The sequence below is a fragment of the Sylvia atricapilla genome, chromosome 1 (assembly GCF_009819655.1).
Source record: "Sylvia atricapilla isolate bSylAtr1 chromosome 1, bSylAtr1.pri, whole genome shotgun sequence".
Taxonomy (NCBI): domain Eukaryota; kingdom Metazoa; phylum Chordata; class Aves; order Passeriformes; family Sylviidae; genus Sylvia; species Sylvia atricapilla.
In genome coordinates, this window is record NC_089140.1 from 116,926,329 (window position 1) to 116,951,405 (window position 25,077).

At 37.9% G+C, this 25,077-nt stretch overlaps 1 protein-coding gene and 1 long non-coding RNA gene across 2 annotated transcripts in view; both read left to right on the plus strand.

The window, feature by feature from the left end:
• LOC136369142 (uncharacterized) overlaps positions 1 to 25,077 on the plus strand; it is a 301,131-nt gene that overhangs the window by 222,882 nt on the left and 53,172 nt on the right. The gene's annotated exons all lie outside the window — the stretch shown is intronic.
• Positions 1 to 25,077, plus strand: part of NKAIN3 (sodium/potassium transporting ATPase interacting 3) — a 260,645-nt gene that overhangs the window by 216,673 nt on the left and 18,895 nt on the right. The window contains exon 5 of the mRNA XM_066341042.1: positions 19,003 to 19,063. Coding sequence (XP_066197139.1) covers positions 19,003 to 19,063 — 61 coding nt within the window. The remainder of the gene's footprint in view (positions 1 to 19,002; positions 19,064 to 25,077) is intronic.

The following is a 25,077-nucleotide window of genomic DNA, read 5'->3' on the forward strand; positions in this document are numbered from 1 at the left end:
AACTAAGCTGGGCAGAAGACCAAACCAGTCACTTACCTAAGAAGAAGATAAACTTTCATATGCACTGCACTTACCATAATTCTTTATTCTTGCTAGTTCTACCCTCTAAAAAATAAGGATATTTTGAATAGATGGAACTTGATCTGTAAAGCACTTGATTAGCACAAAGGATACATTATGCAAATAAGATGTTATTAAAAATATAGGAAATGCATGCTAGAAAAGTTTCTTACCTAACTGCCCATGTGACAATCTTTTATATTTGTTTCTGTTTTTAGCTTAGTACCCAAAATGATTTTCAGACACATTAAATCTCTTTTTGAATTAAATGTGTGCCACAGGTAGGAATTCAGCTTCAGTAGGAATTAGTTTTTATATACTGTAATATAATGATTGGTTTTCCGTGCAACTCATCTAAGGAAGTTTCAGAAGTAAACATATTTAGAAAGTATTTGGGAGATATGTAATGCTACAACTAACAGTAAAAGAAACTAGAAATATCAGTCAAAATATCCAATTTCTCAGGGTTTTGTACAGACAAATAAGCAGAGAAAATTCTTCCCATCTGGATTATTCACCTTCTGTAATGCAGATGGGACACAGCATGGGTATAAAACAGATGGGAGAGGCATATAGTGAAAAGGGAAAATAAGAAAATGAACAAAACATACTACAGGAATTGCATACACTGTTGTTTACTACAAAAATTTTATTTTCTAACAAAAAGACAAAAAAATGGGGATTTTGCTGGTGTAACCTCTTGATCTGTTGTAGAAATCTGAGACAGATACAGCTTTCAGAAACTTCAGTGTTGAAATGTTGCAATTATAAAATATTATCATTCTGTGCAATAATATTTTTCGGCTTTGTTTGTTTGTGTGTTTGTTTCAGTAGCTTTTCATTGTCCTCAGTTGGGAAAATATCTTGTGGCTTGTAAATTAAAGTATTTTGTGTCATTGTCCTAATCCCACCAAGATTTCAGCTGGCCATTTTAAATGCCTTAGATACCTGTGTATGGTAAGGGGTTGTGAAGTTAGACCTACAAGGTACCTGGTACCTTGGAGTATCTGGTACTCCAGCTCCTGGAGTGGCATCTGGAGGCTTGGCAGAGCACCTTATGATTCCTAAATTTATAGTATGTGCATATGTTAGGCATCTATTTACCTTCTGGGTGGGTGTGGACATTTGGACATCTATCTGGCAATATTTCAATGATGTTTCTGAGGAAGAATTACAGAGTTATTCTCATGTGCAGCCAAGTGTCCAGCAGTAATTTACTTTTTTTTTAATATTTTTTATGTTGAAGATGTTTACTGTTTCATGGAGATGTTTTATTTAGCCTGTTGGGAAGGTAATATACCATCTTGAATATTATTCCTTCATCATCAGAGAATAATACACCCACACAACTTGTTTCTGTTTTCAGCTTTGGACAGATTTCCTGTGTGTCTTGGTTTTTTTCTTTTTCATAATAATTGAATCTTGCCCACACAGTAGCCAGCAGAAAACCTGAAGCAATCAGATTCTGCTTTGCATCTCATCTGCTCTTGTTACAGCTGTCAGACAAGGTTATACCCTGTCTAGATCCATAACGACTTTAATGATGTTTTTCATATATTGGTCCAAAAAAAGACAGTTCAACTGTCTTAACATTCTCCCTTACAATGGGTACTCAACAAGAAGCATGAATCATTTCTGACACACTCAAAATAATCTGTCATGCTGCTGTAAAATATTAATGAGAAAGGCCTTGAGTCCTTTGATATTAGTAATTGTTTCATGTTGTAATTGAATTTGAAAAGCTCTGTTAAGATTTTTATCTTCTGACAGTAACTTATTATTGCTAGAATAAAATTGTTTGATAAGGGGTTTAGGTAGCAGCATTCTGAAGAAGGCCTTTGCACTTCATTTTTCTATGAACAATGAAAACTAACAATACAGTGTAAATGCAGACCTGAGGTCCAGAAGTTTTAAAGGAGCGTGTAATTTAGTATCATAAGGTTCCAAAGATGTCATGTTTTCTAAATGTTTCATCATTCTTAAAATTCTCATCTGAAATCTCTTTGATTGGTTCTCCTCTTTGCTGAAGGGCAATCTTAAAAATATGCACAACCTGTCATCTGATGCCACACTGCTGGTGTCTTCCAGAGCACTTCTGATTCACCTCAAAATTCAGTTTTCCATCCCAGCATGATGTCTTAGTTTTTTTCCCCAACACAATGATATTATGCAGTCACAGCCTGGGTGTGGTTCATTATTCTCTGGAACTGCTGTGTAGCCTGTTGCTCACCCTCTTTTTTCTTCAGGTGGTTGGTTATTCCTTATTCCTACTCAAGTACAGTACTTTGCACTTGGACTATATTTTTCTCCAAACGCATTGTCCATTTGCCGATATTATTTTAATTCTATTTTTGTCCATCATGAGGTTTGCAACCACTGCCAGCTTACTCCATTGTGAGGATAACCCAGTGACTGCCAAAACTGCTGGTGTAGCACTGGGCCCAGGTGAAATTCCACAGAGCCCCATCAACAATTGTCTTAATTCAATGGAGGACAATGAGTAGCAATTTCTGAGTGCAGTTTTCAAGCCAGTTGTTCAGTCTATACAACAGTGCTTTGGTGTAAATAATATTTTCATAGTTTGCTTTTAGGAATGTCAAGCAGTGTCAAAATGTTTACTAAAATCAGGATTTATCACATCTGATTCTTCTTCCCTAACTACAAAGCCCATTATCTCTCCTAAGAAGGAGCAAGCTTGATATAACATGATTCAGTACTCAGCACCTTGTCCTACTAGTATGTTTATTTACAAACTAATAATTTGATTATTTTTTTTAAAAAAAATTATACTATTTGAACTTAGGGATTGAATTGTGTCTTCTCTTTCCCTTCCTTTTTCCTGTCTTTGTGTAAAGAGATTTTGATTTCAGAAAATCAAAGATTTTCTGATCTTCGGCGTCTCCTGTTCTCATTAAATTGTTACAGATATGTTCTAACATGCTTCAGATTGCTTTAGCCAGACTTATACATGCTTTGAGGTGAATTCACCTGGACTAGTACATCTGAATTTTTTCAGCTATTTTACGCAGATGATCAATAACATGCTCTTCCTTATTCTCACCTGAGTTCTTTATGAGTGTCAGTTGCATTACTTCACCAACCACAGGTAATTTCTGCTGAAGAAGGGAATAAAGAGAAAAGACATTGAGGGTTTTTTGCCATCTTAAGGTCTGTAGTCCCCTGAAGGCAATGCCATGGAACACAGCCAAACTTTACATCCACCTCTCAAACCCATGCGTCCAGTCCTGGAGGAGATGTTTCCATCTGGAATATAATTACTGCTGCCACATGCACTGCAGCCTCGGGCAGGGTTGTATCACTGAGGACTGTGACAGCTCGTTACTTGAGCTTGCCCTTTATTAGTTTATGCTACTGACTATTATTTTATTATGCTTTATTCTCTTTTTAGTTTTGTCTTGTCTTGACCTTTCTGAGCTCATCCCTATACGCTTCTGGTGTTATTTTATATTTTTCTCTCTAATCTGTATGCAGGTCATCCAGAAGACCACTATTGAGCCAAATCCATCATTTTCTGTGTTTCTGCTTGGAAAAGCCTGTGCTTGTTCAGTGTGTGTTGTTCCAGTCAATCTGATCACCTTCCTGAACTTCTCTTTTCCATGGACCTCTTCTTCCCTGGAAGCTACATTCCATCTCAGGTCACTGCAGTCTGGTTCCTGGGTGTTTAATGTCCTGGTTGCACTGTTCTCCTCCCAGAATTGTCATCTCGAGTTGTTCAGGGCTGCTGTAGTGCAAGCTGTTTTCCCATTCAATGTTACTTCTTATAGATACTATTTGGTTTATGTATTACAACATCAAAAGGAAATCTCTCAGGACTTTCTTCACAGAAGGGAGTAAGATGATACAAATTTTAAAGTTTTTGTAGTAGCACTTCTTACCCCTAATGAAATGTAAGAAATACTTCATTTTTTCTTCAGTGATGCAGATTTTTGGAGAAGTCATACAGAATACAAAATTACTGTGTTCTAAAACAAGTAACAACATATAAGAATGTTAAAATTTGCAAAAAAATTACAGCTGTAAAGTTTGCCAATAGGGTTCCCCAAATTGCCAAATTTAAGAATTATAAAAAGCTGTATAAGAATTTGATGAACTTAAGGGTACATTCTATCCACAAATTGAGTAAGAGTAGAGCCAGTTCTGATCCCTGGGGAATGCACTCACTGACTACAGAGCTCCAACTGGATTCTCCTCTGCTGATCATACCCTGAACTCAACCATTCATGTGTCCCTTCATCTGACCCACATTTCCTGAGCTTAGCTATGAGGATGTTGTGGGAGGGTGTCAAAAGCTTGTTACATATTGCAACCTATTTACTAAGTTGACAGTAGATGAAAAATCTGAAAAATACGAAGAGCTCATAGGTTAGTACTGGCTAGACTGACATCAGTTTTAGAGATGGTTGTGAAAATACATCCCACAGTGAGCTGAGTAGTATTTTAGAAATGTGACAATTAATGTAACACATAATTATTTTAATTTGAGAGGTCTTTTTTTTTCCCTTGCACTTGTTTTTGTTCTTAAGTAGTATTTTTTATTACTGCAAATACTGCCTGATTAATGTGACTTTTTTGACTTTTTAAAGACTTCAGAATGAAATCTATAAAGTATTTTGACATTTTGTAATAGCCAATTTAGTCTTAATTAAACAAAAAAAGGTTTTCCTGGCACAGCTCCAGTCACAACCCATATTTTTCACAATGAATGTGGTTGCAAGGAAATTTTAGATTATGAACTGCTGAGAGTAATCCTAGAAATGTAACATAATAGCTGATCATCATTCATATCTATTTTCAGTATTTATGTAGAAGCATCAACATCACACCTTCCCTTTCATCTGGAATAGGCACCATACCTAGCTAAACCATCCCTTATGAAGGTCAAAACCTGATTCCAAGGGACTTCAATTTATTCATTTCAATTCAACAAATATTGGGCTGAAATTATAATATGTACATTGAGCCTAGAGTTATTATTTTAATCTTTTTCCCATTGTGTGCATTAGATTTCCATGCTCCTGATTTTCCAGCTATAACTATAACTATGTATTTTCCAACTATAACTGTATATTTTCCAACTATAACATTTACAGCTGAATTTAGCAACTCTAAATAGTAATAAATCGACATGTTCAATACAGCAAAGATGAGGGCTCAACATCTCCTGGCTATATTGGCTGGGACTTCCCTGTCATGTGGGAAGTCGGGTTTCTCCCAGTCTTCGATGAATGTTTTTCCCTTAAAAGAACAGCTTTTGATCCACCTATAGGACAGATCTCTCCAGCATATTCAGGGCATTGGGTTCCATAATTTATTTCTAATTTATATGGAAAGTGTCCTTCCATCAGTTTGTGATGAAAGGCAGCACCTTTCTGTGATCTGATAATTTGGTTCAATTTTCTATTGTCCTTATATAATGAAAAGCGAGATTCATTATTTTATATTTATAATTTCCAAGCCATTCATGATTTTATTTTTTCTATGATTCTATCATTAATTGTCTCCTTTCCAAAGGTGAATTTTTCTAATCTCTCCCTTTTCTAAACCCACACATATCTTTGATTATCTTTGACGGCTTTCTCTGTAATTCTCTCACATTTCTCTGTAATGTGTTCTGATTCAACTACTTCCTTTCTGAAATAAGGAGAAAGAACTGTGTGTAGCATTGAGGATGCAGGACACAAGGGATTTGTATGGTGCCATAATGATGTATTCTACTTTCTTTTCTATTGCTTTTTGACTATTTGATTCTCTTTCCTGACTGCCGCTGAGCACTGAGCTGAGGTTTATAATGAACTATTCACAAGTTTCCTGAGAGCTAATATCAAATTTAGAGCCTGTTACTGTATATGTGTAGTTACAGCTGGTTTTCCTTATATGCATTACTTTGGATTTATTGACGCAGAACTTCAGCTCTAATTTTATCACCCAGTCACTCAGTGCCATGAGATCCATCTACAACATTTTTCAGTGGACTTCTGTTTTGCTTTGCTGCATCATGTAAATTCTACATGGTTTATGCATCCTTACACTTTTTGGGGTGCTGGTTTTGGTTTGGCAGCAGGCTCAGGAAGAGTCAGCAGTTTGCCCTGGCAGCCAGGAGGGCAAACTCCACCTTTGGGTGCATCAAATACAGCATCACCAGCCAGTCGAAAGAGGTGATTATACGACTGTGTTTTGCGTCTTTGTGGTCCCATCTGGGGTGCTGTGGGCAGTTTTGGGCAGTTTAAGAAGGATGTGGAAGGTCTTTGGATGCACCCAGAGGAGGCTAGCAAAGCTGGTGAGAGGGTTGGAAGATGTCCTGTGAGGAGTGGCAAAGGGCATTGAGCTTGTTTGGATAGAAGAAGGCTGAGGAGTGACCTCATTACTCTCTTCAGCTTTCTGAGGAGGGCATGTGCTCAGGCAACTGCTGATGTTTTCTTCAGTTTTGATATCCTGTTATGGGACATATGGGAATGGTTCAAAGCTGCAGTGGGGAAGGGTCAGACTTAACATTAGGAAGCATTTCTTGACTATGAAAGTAGTGTAACACTGGAACAGGCTCCCTAGAGAAGCGGTCAGTGCCCCAAATCTGTCAGTGTGTAAAAAGCATTTGGACAATGCCCCAGCAAAATGCTTTAGCCTTTGGTCAGAAGTGAAATGGTCAGGCACTTGGATTAGATGATCACTGTGGGTCCCTTCCATTTGAAATAGCCCAGTCCTATTCTATTCTCATCTATGATATTAAGAGATGAACAGTTTTTATTCCATGACAGCATGTAATTACTGAGAAGCTGTGGTTAGGGATCTGGTCAAAGAAATTTCTGGAGGTGTAAGTGTTCTGTATCAATTGAATTATCCCCAAAAGGGCTTTAATATGGGAGATGGCTTTTTCTTTCCATTATTTTTCATTCTACACCATTCTGTCACGTTTATCCCCATTGTCGTATTGATTAACTACAATTTCTGCCAATTTGCTTATTATGGAAGCCAGACTGCCTCTCTTTTGTTTTCCTTTTGGTCTAAACTGGCTTTTGTAAAAGTTAACATTTCAAAGAACTGTGAGAGCTACCATTAAAGTAGACCTACCTTTAAATGAGCCAGCTCTACTTCTGCTCACACTATGGGGGAATTGTTTCAGCAGGGGAAAGAGTGACATAAAGTTTAACCTGCCAGGTATTTATTCAGCTAATCTGAGCTGCACAGCATGTTTTAGTAGGCTTGAACTTATTTGTATCTGAAAGGGAGAAAAGAGAGTTCAAACACCCTGTCCAAGAGCGCAGGAACTCTAGAAACATTCCAGCTCTCCAAAGGTGCATGTGTTGGTGATACCTTCAGCTTCCCCCCTGTATACTAAGGTTTCCTCCAAGGACTAAGAACATGCTCTCGATGATCTAATGTCCCTCATGTACAGGGGAAGATTTCTTGCCAAAGAAATCCCTGTTCTGGATGCAAGATGAAGGAGAAGGAGGTTAACATTGTCTCTGCCTGACATAATCTCCTTCAGGCTGGGTAATTCAGAATCTCTCTTCATGCCAGAACATGACCATAAGTGCCATCACCTCTGTCTTAAATTGAATCTGAGCTTGTTTCCCAGAAAGAAACTACCTGCTGTAACCAGAAGCTCAGCCTAGATGAGCCAGAGCCAGGTACTCCAAAGACACTTCCAGGTGAAGCATGGACATACTCTCTGTCAGCAAATGAGCAGTTATTTTTGCCAGGTGCCGACTCTCTTGCTGTTTTTGCATTTCTTTACAGGAGTAGCCTCAAGGCAGTAGCTTAGCCTTGCCTTGCCTTGCCTTAGCTTAGTAGGGCCAAATCTACCTCCCATGGGCTATAACATCTTGACACTTGGCTCTGGGGCAAGACAAGAAAATGCCTCCCATACACCCAACCTGTGGGGACACACACACCTGCCATGAAGGCATGCTTGTGGGGGGTTTGTACTGATAGTGGGAGAAAAGTCCTTTCTAGAATGGCTCCAGTGCAGCTTGTGTATGCACATGCTGCTTGAGCTTAGATACCTTGGGAAGGAAATGCTCCTTCTGGATGCACCCTGGGTTTCAGGCTGCAGCATCAGACCCAGATAAAGGTAAAGGGAGCAGTGGGGTGCAGTGCTGCTGGTTAGAAATGGGAGTGAATAGGACATGAAGCCACATCATATATACAGGGACCACCTAGTGCAAGCAAATAAACTGTGCCAGAGATGTGATTTAAGAGATCACAGTGGGTCAGACATGACAGGAGAAGCAGCTTTGGAAATTCATTAGGCACTGATAGAAAGCAAAGCTTCACTGCAATTCTTGATAGCTTTTCTCCCCAGTGGGAATCCAGCACAAAAGCCTTTTAGCACACAGTTTAACTGGGAATACCTGAGCAAACTGATAACATTGCAGCTTTTATGGTATTCTTGTTTCTCACATATCACAGCAGACCACTCCACAAAGGATTATAAGGATGTGTGTTTGTGTGTGTGTGTTTGTTTTAGTACTTCCTCTACATTCAAGTAGCAGCTTGAACGAATTTAACGATGTTATCCATAGTGAGAACTGCAGTGGGGAAGGATCAAACAAGGACATGGCTTTCCCCTTCCACCATCTTTCATCCTACACCATTCTGTCATGTTTGTCCCCATATCCTCATATTGAATAATTACAGTTTGTGCTGAGTGAAGAGACTGCTATATTAGCTGCCAAGCACATAAATTCTGCCACGTTTCTAATTATAGTATTGTTCCTTCCAAAGACAAAAAACTCCAGTTCAGTTGTGGCTCAAAATTGAATCATTTGTTCTGGGGTTTAAATATGGCATATTCATACAGAAGCAAAAGCACACGTGGGGTAGATAATCTACTAAATATGCTATTAGATGAAATTCGATTAGTAAAAACAAAAGGATGATCAAAAAAGATCATCATACTGGTCATCAATATGACCTATTCTGTCATCTGCTTGTTCATCACTGTAGTATTTCAGCAAACACACCCAAAAAGGCAAAAAAAAAAGTGGAAGTCTGGTGGACATAGAAGGGTTTTTTTTGGTGTGATCTGCCTTGCATATATTAAACAAAATAATAATAGAAAAAGAACACTGAACTACGCAACATCCAAAAATATTTTGGATTTGATACCCAGAGAGAGAAATACTGTATGCTGCTTTTCCACCCTGCCCTGCAAACCAGATTATAAGAAAAGTTTTCAGACAACCTGTGCTCATTCATGCTGCCTTATATGAATTTCTACACTCTTGTGGCCTCCTCTGGCTTCACTCCAGCAGATCCATGTCCTTCTTATGTTGGGGGCCCTAGAGCTGGACACAGCACGTTCAGGTGGGGTCTTGCAAGAACAGAGGAAGAGAATCACCTCCCTTGAATTACTGCTGTGGCATAGCTCTTGTTACTGAAAGTTTTGCAAATTTTTATATGAATTTTAAGCCATCTTTATAGATTAACAGGAGCCAGAATAGTATCTTGTTCAGTCTTAGCTAATATTACTTAGGTATTTAAGATATATCTGTAAAGGTGCTTAGATAATAGTGGGGATCAGACTCATAATTCACTGAAATCTTGAATAAGATATTTTTATTTCCATGTCACAGTTTGTTTGTCTTTAAATGTGTACTGCCTTGTGGTAATGTAATTGTTTCATGCATGTGTTATTTACATTGTGCATGAAGGGAAAGAAGTTACTTAGTAGAAAAGAAGTCATTCTTGCAGATTTCAATACATTGTTGGAATTAAAATACATTCTCTTATGTCTGTTGTAAGAAGTAAGTGGAAATAATACTCTCATTATGTGCCTTCAGATCTAATAAGGAGGGAAAAAATATCTTTTGGCATTCTATCAACAAAGAACATCTTCCATAATTGCAGTAGAAGCAGTGAAAGAATTTTAAAAGGAGTATTAGCATAAAAAATGGCCAAGATTTGCAGTATTCTGCTGTTCTGAAAGCAGTTTGCTTTTGTACCCCCTGCATGCATAATCGGTTTCCCTGGGATTCAGAAAAACCTTCCCAAGTACCTTGTCACATGCCGGAGAGATTTATATTGGCTTTAGTCACAGGCAGATATTTCTTTCATTCTTTCTTCTGATTTCATTACCAGCTTCCAAAGGGGTACGTGGGGCTTAGGTGGAGGTAATGTCATTACCTGATGATTACTTTAGAAAATACTTCGGGTTACAAGACACCATCAAACCTGAAATTCTTTTTTATATCAAAAGATGTGAAATATGGTGTAATCTTCAAGTAGCTCTGAAATTATCCTTAACACTGATGAGTAAAGGTGAAAGCAAATACAAGCAGATATTTAGAAAATATAAAACAAATAACACAAAGTCAGTTTGGCAGAAATGAAGGAAGGTCATCTTTTTGCTTGCTTATTGTAAAATAAGATGTAAAGGGTTTTCTCAGTTCCTGTTATTCAGCTGACAAACTAATTAGTCATTGAATTAAATATGAGAACTTTGACCCTGTTCTTAGGATGACTTTTATTTTCTTTATGCACTGTAGAAAAGCTAGATCTAAAGTCTCACTTGTTTATCCAGTTCTTATTTGGTGATTGTGGTTAAGAGTCTGTTCAGATGTAGATCTCCTTTCTCTTCCTTCTTACCACCCTCATCACCTTCATTTTTCATTGTTTTGCTCTTAAACTTTCAACATTTAAGGTTTGCTTTATTTTACACTTTTGACCTTCACTGTATGCAGTTGTACCATTAACAAACAATTAATATATTTCAAGATAAAACACTATTCTGACCATCCATGTTTAAACACTATGTTCAGTGCTTTTACATATTGAGACTTCTTTCTCATTCCAAATAGGAAATTTAGATCTCTATCACACAATAGACCAAATAGATAAGAATTATTGCTTGGGGTTTATTTCTGATCTCTTCTCTGAGTAAAAGACAAAGTTTCTCAGATCACTTCTGAGTGATAACTCAGTGGCCATAACTCATCTTGGAGCACCCCAATGTAGTCTGTGAGGGTGCTCTGCCACTATCATAGTGTTAACAGAGTACCTAGGTGAAATCCTGTGACTTACAGAATCACACACAAGATTGGATTACACAGGTTGTTCAAAATCCTCCATCTTTCAGGTCTCAGAACACAAAATATCATTTCTAAGGACCTGGAACAAAAACAAAGGAGGGATAATAACCCATAGCTACGCTAAAGAGCAAGAGGGGAGAGAGAACGCACTTAGTTTTCCCTTCTTGCTCCCAGCCCTAACAAAGCTGGGACACATCTTGGCAACACAACACATCAGTCCTCCCTCTTAATTGGTAAAGTCATGTTGGCTAACTAGGTTACAGAATATATTTATGCTGCTAGAGAAATAAATTCCCAGACCAAGTGCAGGCAACAAAGTTTCTGATCTTGGTGTGGGATTGCCAATACAATTTTTAATTTAAAGCTATAGAGACACAGTGGGAACAAGGACTTGAGAACAGCAAATACAGGGTAGAACTTAAAAAAGCACAGTAGCTAACAGGTGTAGTAGTCTTTTCCAGCATGCTGCTGAGCTCCCAGTGCTAGCTAGATGGTATGCAAGAGGAATTGTCTTCTGCAGAATTAGCCAATATGCAACATAAAAAAACCTCTATGTATTTTTAGAATAGATATTTTGGTATATACTCAGTTGTTTCTCCACAGTAAATATATAGAAAAAGTATGCTCAAGCTCCTGTCACTCATTTTTAGAGTCCTTAGGACATTTAGGGCTATCAGAGTTGTAGACTCTGAGAACTCTCCACTACAGCTGCAAATGGCACAGTTGGACCAGACTGGCTCTGTGCCGTGCTGATTAAATTGGCAGACAATAGTCCCACAGCCTGAATTTTATTCAACTCAAATCAAATGGATTTTAGGAAGATGAAGGAGAGGGGAAAAAAAAAATCAGACAGCATAGGGTACTTCGTCTATTGCTGCTACCTTTTCCTGCTATGTTTTCTAGACATTTTTCCAGTTTGTTTGTGTGCTTTAATGGTTTTAGATTTCTAAGTACTTTCAAGTTGAGCCTCCCCCTGCTACCAGTATAAAATGTATTGCATTTCATCATATAATTCTGGAAAATGCAGAGACTTTCTGTTCTGTGGGACTTTCTGTTCTTTAATTCAAAAAATTGCATTCAGTTTTGAAATTATCTATAATGATACAGTTTTACAATATGTTTCTAGTAAAATGTTAATAATCAAGCAGATAGAGGGCATAATTGTATAGAGTCATATAATTGGATAACTATATGCTATAGTAGGAAATGGTTATTATTATGGTCCAGCTATATTCTGCTGTTACTCTGGATCTTTTTTCTTTGCCATTGTCTTGAAATATGTAGAGTTCTGATTTCTTTGTGCCTCATAATCTTAGTCATATTTCTATCTTGCTGAATCGTGTATACACACAGATACTGGGATAATATCCTGTTTCCCTTATGTATCTCCCATTCTGATTTAGCACTATCCTAGTCTTTAATGGAGGAAAAAGGCTTTACAGTCCTCTCTGCAGAGTAATAAAAGTGTTAGTGCCAAGTAGGTAGCTAAGAAGATTAACTACTCGTGTTTCAGCTTTTCCTCAGTAGTTGTTAGCTCTTCTGAAAATGCTAATCAGGAGACAGTAATAGTCAGGATGCTTTGTAATTTAATGCGATGTTACCTTTTTGCTCAGTAAATTCACTCTTGCTGCACAGTTTCCATTTTATAAGCTAAATTTAAGACATCTTGTCAAGCTTTGTATCCTACAAATTTTTTGTGCATAAAGAGTTGGTTTTAAAAGTTTCTTCTCCTTTGATACTTCCTCAGTCTTTGTGGGAAATTGGGTAATAGTGAAGGGTCTTGCAGAAAAAAAGGAATTGCATTTGTCAAGGTATAGTTTTGAGGAACCCCAGAGATAAATAAGAAATAATGATTTTCAGCTCTTATCAGCAAAAAAGAAGTCAAAAAAAAGCCGTATTCAGTGCGATGACAATCTGGTTGGACTGGATGTGTACGAGGAAGAGTGTGAAACAGTTTCCATTTTGATTGGAGAAATCTTCCAAACCTAGTTTACCTACATCCTCTTGGAGCCAGGAGTATTGTACATTTATTTTGTTTGTGTGCACGGTTCCATGTTGTTGCAACAAGGTCTCTAAAAAAACTCTGTAAAGTTGCTTAACAGTGGTGAGTGACCTTTTGTACACCTTACCTTGAAGATTAACCTGATAGCCCAGGACACTGCTTTATGTAATCTTAAATACTTAGGGAAGGCTCACATATCTACTTTGAACCAGTGGAACTGCAGTATGTGAAGCTGATAGGAAAGAAATCGCATACTGTGATAGCACATTTAAAGGCCACAACTGATGATGACAAAGCAAAGAAGGAAGATTTAAATCAAAGTTAACCAAACCATCAATTTTAATAAAAAATATTTCAGTCTGCAGAAAACAGCCTTGATTTAAATCATCACTCCAGTTTTATTTTGCATTTGTCCTTGCTTTCCTAAGGAAAGGTTAATCCACATTAAGTAGTAACTATTAAAATATATTAATTAGCAAGTAAACATACATTTTTTCACTCAGTTTGATTCTTTTTTTAATAGGATATTCTAGTAATATCCATTTATTAAAGCAGTTATATCTCACAGCATATATTTGCTCAAATGATTTGTTTTTTAATTTCTTACATGTTTTAATAGTTTCTCTCAGTTTAATGATGGACAATTATATAATCTAATTTCACTCCTATTAAACTAGGTATTTACATTTCATGCAGATGTCCACAGCTTAAGCCTGGAGATTTTAGTTAGGCTAAAGCATTAAGGTTCTCTTGAGACTCTGCTGCCTGCATGGGAGAAAAATAACAGAGACTACTACTATTTTATTTCTACCTAAGGATATCAGCAGAAAATAAATAATGCATCAAAGGCTTTGATAATAGCACCGTATCAAAGTACCCATGTTCCACTAATAAGAAATCCCTTTGTGGACTCCACACTGAAGTCTCTGCCAACTTACAGCCTGTGTGACAACTGTTTCTCACATCCTGAGCCTATCCTTCACTGTGACTTGGAGAATTCAGCAACACTTATCAGCTAGTCGTTGAAGAAAGGTTTCTGGTAGGAAAATTCTGATGGGTGTAAAAATGCTCTATGGTCATGTCCAAAGAATTATGGCTCAATGTTCAAAAACAAGTGGTATCACTCTGGGGCCCATAGTGGGACCAGTGTTATTTCATTGCTTCATTACTGACGTAGCAGTATTGCCTGCCCTTCAGCGGGTTTGCTGATGGCACCAAGCTGAGTGGTGCTGTTGATGGGCTTGAGGGAAGAGATGCCACCCAGAGGGGCTTTGGCAGGCTTAAGGAATGGGCCCATGTGAGCCACATGAAGTTCAAGAAGGCTGCATGCAAGATCTTGCACCTACCTCAGGGCAATGTGTAATACCAGTACAGGCTGAGGCATGAATGGCATGGAAGGAGCCCTGCTGAGAAGAACTTGGGGATCGTGTTGGATGACAAACTCAACAGGAATCAGCAAAGTGCACTTGCAGTCCAGAAAGCCGATTGTACCCTTGGCTGCATCACCAGAATTGTAGCCAGCAGGTCAAGCGAGGTGATTCTTCCCCTGTACTCTGCTTTCATGATACTTCACTTGGAGGGCCATGAGAGAGTTGGGGCTACTTAAACTTCATTTTGGCCTTTGAATTTATAAAGGAGGCTTATAAGAAAGATGGACAGAGGCTTTTTACCATGGTCTGTGGTGAGAGGGAAGAGGGTAAGAGTTTTGAAAGAACATAGATCAAGATTGAACATAAGGAAGGTATTTTTTACAGTGAGGATGGTAAGGCACTTGAACAGGTTGCCAAGAGCGATTGAGGATGCCCCATAGCTGAAAGCGTTCAAGGACAGGTTGGATGAAATTTGAAAAACCTGAAAGATGTTCATGCCCACGGCAGGGAGGTTGAACCGGAAGAGATTTAAAGTCCCTTCCAACCAAAACCATTCTGTGATTCCCTGGAATAGATGAGTATTTTATGTATTGCTTAGTCTCTCTAGAGAAAGGTGTATACCCTAACCACTGCATAGATGGATGAAGGCTGGGGAGAGCAGCCTCTACCCACAATTTCCCACCTGTTTTTCTGCAGAACAACACTGACAGGTATCTTCTGAGACACTTAACTGGACTGGGCTCTCCAGGTAAGACAGACAGTCTTGTACAGTGCAGGGATCCCAGAAGGTTTTCATGCCTTGAACTCAGTGCTGTCAAGACAAGACCTCCTGGCCATCTATATTTCTCTCTGGATCAAGCCAGAGGCTCCTATTTATACTTTCAGGTGCTAGTGAGCTTTGATGCTTTGGACATCCTGTTCCAACCACTTCACTGGTCTTTTGAATGGCTGCTGAAACTCAAGATGACCAAAATAAGAATCTTCCAGCTCATGTACATCATATTTGCTTTAGTTATCAGGGAACAGACATTTAAGTCTATCACTTGGTGCCAGGCCAATAGACAACATTTCCAATAGTAAGATTGGCAATTAACATGATGGCTAGATGGGTTCACATGAGCATAACATTATTAATTAAACAGCAGCTGTGTTAATCAAGATACCAAAAGTAATTTGTTGGAATAAATATTTTATTAGCATGTCCTATCAATAACGCAAAATAAGAGATTTTAATTAATTCATTTACAAAAATATTCACACAGTGGTGGCTGTTTAAGGCTCTGTTTAAGGACCTGGAAACAGGCCTCATCTGTCAAAGGGTGTATTCTCACTTTATCACTTCTTATTAATGGTGCTATAAACTGTAACTACCAGTTGTTAGTTACAAGCCAAGCATTGCTGACCCCCCAGGCAGCAATACCTGACAATTGATGCTAAAGGGCTCTTTTTTCTCCTTGTTACTTTTTTCATTCAGAAACATGCATTCTCAGAGTTAACTATGGAAAGATATTGTGGCGTTATGGAGGGTTATGGCCTCCTCTTTTTTTCCCCTTGAAAAGAACATTAAATTGAAAGAGGGTGGATATATATATATATATTTTATTTCTCCTGGTATTAATATCTAAAGAGATGGGGGAAATGTTGTGTTTTAAACAAATATACATCATAAATACAACAGCTAGCAGTGATTTTTAATGCTGAGGAATGTAAAGAAATATATTTCTGAGAAGTAGAGAAAGGCTGCTGATTTTGCAGGAATGCCATAGAATAGGCAAAGTGTGTTTTTCTGTTGAAGAGAGTGGGAAAAGATTAAGGAGAAGGTCTACTGAAAGAACAAGTCTACTGAAAGTCTGTTAAAACTCAGGGTTGTCATGACCCACATTTTTTAAAAGACTTTTTGGAGCACTTTTCCCTATTACTTTCTCTCTGTCAGGTAATCTATTACTTGTTAGAGTGGAAGTCTTGCTGTGTTTTATCCATTTGTCCAACATCCTAGACATTTGAGAAATCAGCTGGAAGCATTGACAAAGATATGTTTTATATAATATGCGTGGATATAGAGTACACATGTACATATTAAGAAGTAATTGCATTTATTAAGTTAATTTAATACAGTATACTACAAATAAGAAAAAAATACATTATGGGAAAAGAGTAAATAATTGTTATATTTGAACTCCCTTCACAAACACTTAACCCACAGCCTCTACTGCAGTTCAGTTCTATCATGTTCATCATTTGTTCAGCAGTTTTACTCTTCAAAATATTTTAGTCATGTTTAGGAAAAAGAAACAAACCCAGGTGACCTATGTTGTCAAATTGCACAACACAAATGATGATCAGAAAACATTGTAAATAAACAGGTGACATCATGTTATGAAAAATCACCTGTGTTCTGGTTTTTCCATGGGGCTAATGCAGTATTTTTTAAATTGTATGTAACCTTCTGGTGGCACAAGCACTGCATCTCAGGTGTGATTTGTCTTTTGATCTCTTGGAAGCCTTTATATTGTATTGTTTTAGCTGTCATGCCTGAAAGATGCTCTAAACTATGAAGTTTAGGGGAAAAATGTGCTTCATCTGTCAAGGAGTGTTTAAGCCAGTGTTGGCCCTGGATGTGCTGGCAGCAGAACTGTAAGATCCTGTTGTCATTAACAGCAGGAGATGGACTGCTCCTAATCACCCACACAATTTTCAGATGAAGTGAGCACACAGTGACCCAGCCAACCCTGCTGTGTCTGTGGGTGCCATCCTGCTACAGCCTCCATGCCACCAGGCACATGGGGATGGGCAGCTCAGGCATGGATCCATCCCAAGCCAGCACCTCTTCCGGAGCTGGATTGCATTTAGCTGCCTCAGAGCATCAGTGCAGCAAAGTGCTGTTCACCTGAGAGAGGCTGTGGCAATGCCATGCAGCAAACTGGACACAAAAAAAAAGCAGTCAGGGAAACTTCTGATACTATAGTCTGCCCAGAATGAGAGGAAAGTTGGATTAAAGTCACTTTGTCAAAACACCAGTGAGGTTAGTGCCCTGGAGAGGAAGCTCTGACAGGACTGTGCCACAGAGCTGTGACAGCCCTCATTCACAAGTAGCTCAGCTTCAGCATACTGTAGCTTAAATTCTCCATGGGAAGATTAATCCCTCGGAGAAGGATTAAGCTGCAGTGAACTAGGGCCACTTTATTTCTGAATGGGAAAGGCCACACAGGGATTTAATGTACTTTATCTTATGTGCATTGATTTCACAGCTTTAGTTAATTCATCTTAACTTCCTTGAATTCCCTTGTGTGGACAAGCTTTTTGTCTGCAGAGAGGCTTTTGGAGCTGCTTGTAAAGCTCCTAACGCAGCCCAACCAGAAAGCAGGTTGGAATGATTTCTCTGCTTCTGAAGGAGCTTATACCTGTCTAGATACTATTAAATTACCTCTTTCTCAGATGGTTGATCCGTGACATCCTTAGAATAACTGTTTTAATTAGATTTTTTGAATGGACCAGAGAAAAATGAGTGTTCTTAAAACTAATCTCTGGGCTATTCTTGAAATCTCCCATGAAGAGTCTTTTCAAGGCTTTTAGATGGCATGAATTGTGTACAGCTGCACAAACAATATTTTCTCAAGATTGGACATGTCTGGCCATGCAGTTTAGTAGCTTTCCTTACCCAGTGGAATTTTCTTCATCTTTGGTCATGGTCATAAGAAAACATTTTGTTGATATGGATAAGGAGAGAGTGGAATTTCTATTTCTTTATCCTAAAGATCTTAATCCCTTCCCCTTGGTGGCACAAGTGACACAGATCTGGCTTAAAGAGGATGTTTTCATGGGTGCCTGCTATTAAAATGATGGCATAGTTTGACTTTTGTTGTTCTTTGGGGAAATGATACTACTGTTCATTTCCTGCAGAGTTAACATGAATTACTGATAAGGTGTTTCCTGATGTCAGTGAATCATAACCCAGTTTTACTGTTCAGCTGCATCATGACAACCCACTTATCGATTTAAAATTCTGCCTAGCAGTTCTTCACTGGGACACTTTATGCAGCACCAAAAGACATCTCTTGTGGATGTAGAAGTGTTACTATGACTGAATTCTGTAGCAGTAAATAAATGTTTTTGCATTTTAGTAAGCATATGAAGTGCATAGGGGGGCCACATTCATGTGGGAAAAGCCATGTGAGAACAGAGATATTGAAGAACAAAGAAATAAAAATAATAGCTGAATATCAGGTGGATGTTTTCCACCAGTATTACTCAATAGCAGTATTCATCAATACTGATGCGAATAGGACCAGGAAAATATTTTAAGCTATAAAATGCATATTTGTATAAAAAATATATGTTGTACAACGTCAGCAAAAGAGAGGAAATTCATTTAGCTGTTGTGACCATTTGCACTGAAATTTGTAAATGCAGGGAATAGAATACCTTTAGAATTTAGCTGTGATACCTGTATATAACATTGCAGTAAAATCTTTGTAAGTGTTCAATGTGTTCTAATGATGGATTTTACTCTTTTTTCACACAGCTGATTGGATTCGTGTACGCCTGTTACGTGATCAGTATTTTCATGGAGGAGGAGGACAGCTGTAAGTACTGATACACACCTCACCAGCTCTGGAGCCAAGGTACCTGGGCTGAGACTTAGTTTTGCATTGAACTACCAAGGCAAAGAACAAAGTTTGGAAAAAGGCAGAATCTTGCATTCATGTACACACTCAATTATGCTTAAGGACATACTTATTTAGGATAAGGATAGCTTACATATATAAGGATATATAAGGATAACTTATTTAACAAGTTATCGAGGTGGGATTGCACTTTCTGGACTTCTTCATAGAAATTTGTGAATCTCTTACATGAGTAAGTCATGGTGATAAAAATTATGTGATCCATATTGCATACATATAGATATATATGTGTGTCTTTATGTATGTGCATTTGCATTTGAATCAAAGCTCCTGAAGCCTGTAAATCTGTTTTTCCAAATAACAGCTTTATCAGCAGTAAAATTAATGGAGAAGACAGATCAAGCCATTTACAGTGTGTAGTATCACTCTGATCAGTAAGTAGGTAAACCTGATCTGTCGTTACAGATACCTAGACCATGCATTTAAAATGCTGACCCCATAGTCTTAACTTCCTTTTGTCAATGAAACCCTTATATACAAACTCATATTATTCCAAAACTTTGAAAATGTGCATACCTTAAGAAAGTATTTCTCAAAAGTCATTAAGAGGGTATTGGAAAAAATGTGAATATGCTGATCATTTTGGTAGGATGCTCTGTGAGAAGTGATTGTGAGAATTGCCTGAGGATGTTACCATACTCACGTGACTGGGATAGTCATTGGTAAAAGCAGTAGAGAGAATGGAAAAATATTGGATGAACAGAGGAGGAAATACAAGAACAACTTAAAAAAGGGACAATGAGTGATCATTTAAATTACTTCCTCTCATTTATAAAGAGGTAAACAGTAAAATAGCTCTCTCTAGGGGAAAAAAAGAATGGATGTCAATAGTATTTTATGGTTATAGGATAAATAACATGCAACTAAATATTTATTTATAAACTCTTATTCATAAATTTTTACACAGTTATTTTGTTTCTTCACAGAATAGGTCTAGTGGGTGAATATCATAGGAAAAATTAATTTAGTTTGTAGGAAAGTATTTGATAATGCCTGGAAAATCTTACTGAAAACATAATTTAAGTAATTCATATCTGTGATGGAAAAGCAGAATGCTTCATTGAAAACAGTGTGAAGGACTATAAACAAAGTATTTTTCCATTGCTGCAAATGGTACAATGCTCAGTTCTCTGCTATAATGCAACTTTAATTAGTATCAAATCTATTTTAACACTTTCATTTAAAGGTTTTTATTAGGAAGAAAATATATCAAAGAGATTCTCAGATAAAATTGAGTGGTTAGGAGCCATAAGCATGATGTGCACATGTGGAAAGGCAAAAGGAGCCTGGATAGAGATGGGTGCTGTAAAGGAGAAATGTGAACACTTGGAGAAGAAACATAAAATGTAGGGCTCGAGGAGCAACAGCCCAGAAAATGCTTCTTGGGAAAGCTGGAAACTACCAGTTAGGCAGGAACTGGCAAGTCAGGCTATCAGCAGATGGCACAGCAGCACACTGGCTGTACAGTTTGGGATGTATAAACACAGTCTTTGCTCAGTGAAATCCAGACACTGCTCCTTTCCATATCGCTGTGATGATGGCAGTAGCCAGGACAGGGATAGCTGGAAGCTCTGTCCATGAAACAGTTACTATCTACATGCCTGGAACAGGGAGGCTACATCAGGTGTTAGGGGTGCAGGCTGAGGAGGAGGAGGACAAGAACTACAGTGCCTTTGAAGAATAATAGTGTGTGCACATGCACACACAGATGCATCTGTACCTGGACAGACAGACTGTTCCCTTTTTATACAAGTATGTTATATTACTGTAGGGTTTGTTTAGCCTTTTATAGTGTGCTTCACACACCCTGTTTTAGGCATGTGTGAATGACAAAACTCCCAGCAAAGAAACTGCAGTCATGTGCTACAGAGCATGTGGTTTACGTACTCAAGGCCTTGTGAGAGGGGTTTTTTGGCAAGGTAAGGGCCCTGTTCACTTTGAAAATGTTTCTATTTCAGAAGAGATGGGGGCTGATTAATTTTCCTCTGATGGTAAGCCCGCCTAATTGTCTTTTGAGGGTTTTGAGCCATACGATACAGATGGAAATTTAAATCACTGGGAATGGAGAGCAGGTAACATATTTATCAACCAATAAAACACATCAAGTGCTAAGGTGATCCAGTATGTTGAAACTAACCCAGTTCCCATTCTTCTCAAGTGACTCAAGGGTCTGCATTTAATTTCTGCTTGTCTTTCAGAATTGCTGATGACAATTTGTTCTTCTGTTACAAGTAATGTCCTTTGTTAGGAATGGACAAATTTCCCATTTCACTTGTATCTTTATATTTGATTTTCTATACTCTTGTGTAAATAGGGGGTTTTTTTGGTTGACAAAGAATGACCTGGGGCAGGGACAAGAGTGGTATACAAAGGAAGGAAAAAGAGAAGCAAAGAAGTGGAAAGATGCATCTAGGAGATTTGGCAACATTGGAAAGAAGTAATTTCTGATTTGCTACTTTTTTATTGCCTTCTAAGGTTCTGAATTGGATCAAAAGCAAATAAACAGCCCTTTAATATCTCACTTTGTGCCTTAGTGCCCTTTTGTGTTTTAGAGCTCTCTGTGCTTATAGATAAATACATTGTAGACAAATGTTAACCCCTTCATAGGAATCCCACAGATATATTTTGAATAAAAAAACGTCTGTTTAAGGCACAGTGAGAAAATGGTTTGGTTTGATAATTAGCTGAGAAGAACAGGACTTATTCTGGAAAAATTCACATTGCTAACTTGCAGCATAATGAAAAGAAAATTATTCTAGATGTAAGCACAGTGGTGCTTCAAAACAGATTGAAAATAGACAGTGTTTACATTAGGATAAAAGTCCAAAAACCTCCAGCTGAGACGAATTTTATGCATTTTAACATGATGCAGCAGGTCTTTTTCTTAGGTGGATGCAGCTATTCCGTCATACTTTGGCAGTAGTTTGCACAGAATAAATCCTCAGCCATCTGAGTGTCAAAGTCTCCCTAATTAAATATACTCTGCAATATTCACTGCATTGAGTTAACCCCAGTTCTTGGTCTAAAACCCATCAGGCAGACTTAAAAATTAATAATAGCTGCCTGTTTAGCCTCTGTGCAGTGCTTAAATGGATTTTGAGCCTGACATTTCAGCTGATGGACACTTTTCTGAACAGTAATAATGCTTGAGGAAACATTTATTTCCAGCTATTGCTCACCTTACCTACGTTTCATACTGTAGTTAACTTTTACTTAGAAGGAAGATGGTAGGAGGTCAAAAGGAATGAAAAAACAGACATGTAAAAGGCACACTAGGGTAGTGGGGTTAATACCTTCCATCATTCATCCTAATGAAAAAGTCTATTTATATCTCTTCCCTTCATTTTTTCATTTCTTTCTTTGTAGATCTATCAATCTCTATAAGCCCTTTTGAAGGAGTGGAATATGTGAAATCTGTGATCATAAAATCCTGTCACTATCCTGTTTGTGAATCATTTTCTTCTAAAAATGAACTCAGAAACTGATTTCCACCTTGTCAGAGTTACTGTTTTAATTCAGTGGAGTCTGGAGACTAGGCAAAATACATTACTAAAATCATGAATAAATTTCTAAATAGTTTCTGGACTTTCTTGAGAAATAGTTGAAAGCACTATTGCTGCTAAATACTAGTTCATAAATGTGACACTGACACATGTCAGAAGTGATAGTTCTGTACTATAGTGGATTTTGTGGAGTGGAAACTGATTTGTAAGCAAATGCATAAGGAAATAACAGTGAAATCAGAGGGGAAGATTTGCCACAAACTCCAGTTGTGATTTCAGCCTTTTTGTAAAAATGAGGCTGAAATGCAAACCAACCAATTCAATGAAACTTAAACCTCTTTTGTGCATGGGCAAAAATAAAGAGCTTCCATTCACCATGAAGATTTATCCCCTAAATGAAAACACAAGGACAAAATTAGTAAAGAGGAAAAGGAATTTTTTTGTCTGTGCTTTATGCTAATTGTGTTCAGAGCTCAGCTGTACTTTTAGAACAGAGAGGAAGATGAATTTGTTTTTACAAATGACAAGTTTCCCCATATTGTGGTACCAATATGACCCTCCATATGCTATCATTAGAAAGATATTAAGTAAAGCAAGATACATTATTATTTCCTCTGAAAAACTACTGCATTGCCTTATCTGTCATATGGCATTACATTCATACACACCATTGAACATCTGTTGTTCAGCAATCAAACAAGAGAGAAACAAATTTATATCGCATTTAATTTAATATTTATGGTTACACAGTGATAAATTTCTTATAAATATGCTGTGTTTTTTTGTAAAGTGAATGAAGAACTAGCTAACAATAGCTCATATTAAAAATATTTTATTACCTTTGTATATGAGTATCTAAGTTTCCTTAATTAAGGAGTTTTTGGGAACCAACCACTACTATATTTACATTCATTGCAATTGTACCTGCAGTTGGGTCCATTTACCTTCTGAGAAGAGAATTTTTGTGATAAAATGTTTAATGTCAAGGATCACCAAGAAGGAGGATTCTGCACTACTCCTCTGTTGTGCAGTACAAGAATCAAACATCCACAGTCAACAACTGTCCTAAATGACCTCCTTGAAAAAGAGGCTTACTGAAACCTGTCTAACAGCAGCACAGGTCATTGCTGGTCTTTAGCACTCACCGCTCTCACCCTTAAACCATAATGACTTGAAACAAAATGTTCCTGACCAGTTGATGAGTGCGCCTGATGCAGGCTTTTAAAATGATAATAAGGTTTATTGCTTGGCAGTGAAGCAGCACTTTAAGCTGCCACTTAGACAGCATTCTCCTGACTTTAGCATTCCTGGAAAACGGGAGTGACTTACCAATATTTTTGAAAGGCTTGAAAGCAGTTTGCATCTTTCTGTTCATCTGGACAAGAAACCCAAAACGCCAGAATTTTGATTCCCCTGTTTTGGGAAAACAACAGAATCAAGTATTTCTGCCAGGTATACATATTACTAGGCATAGAATCATCGTGGGTTCATAACTAGATGTATTCTGTAGTTCAACTGAACAGTTTTCTAAAAATAAAATATGGCCTCCTGAAGAGATGAGGTGTCCAACATACCTGTCCTCAAAGGTGGTCTGTGGCGTCTGGAAAGCTGAGGAGCCCAGCCAATGCCACAGGTGGCTCCTGCTGCTCCTTGCACTGCCCACATTTCAGGGTGGCTCATTCCCTGCTAGCAGCTCTGTCATCATCTTGCAGATGCCTACTGTGAGCTGAAGGAGAGGTTGTGGTGTGACCATGAATGTCACCAGGCGTATCCAGGGAGCTTCCTCAGTTCAGCTGTGGCCCAAGACAGCCCCACCAGACATTTAATGGAGACAAATGTCAAGTTCCAGTTTCTGTAGACTCTAGAGGTCTGTCCAGCTGGAGTTTGTTGATTAGATACAGACTCATCTGTTTACTACCCTGCTTATACCTGACTCCACTTCCTCCTGCAGTAGAAACATAAAGGATAAACCTCTGCTCTGACAACACTTCATGTTTTAACAACATTGTATGGTCTTACAGTCCTATTGGTGTCCTCTTTATTTATCGTCAGCCTTAGTGTGTGAATTACCTGAAAATGTATGCTCATTCTTACACTAAACTAACACAATGAATTCTGAAGCCTTTAATAAAGGAAGAAATACTGCAGGGATGTTACACTGTTTAAATTACCTCTACATACTCTTTCAATTTTTTTTATTTTTTATTTTTAACATTCAGTTATCAGACATTGCCTGAGAAAGCATTTGTTCTAGTTCCTATGGAAACATATGCATAGATATAATGCACACAACCAAGGGTACAATCTTTGAGGTGGTGTAAAATAAAAGCAATTAAACAATATAAATATAAATACTAGGAAAAGAAATCTTGATTCTAGATAGGTTATTGGCAAAAAAGTGCAGCAAAG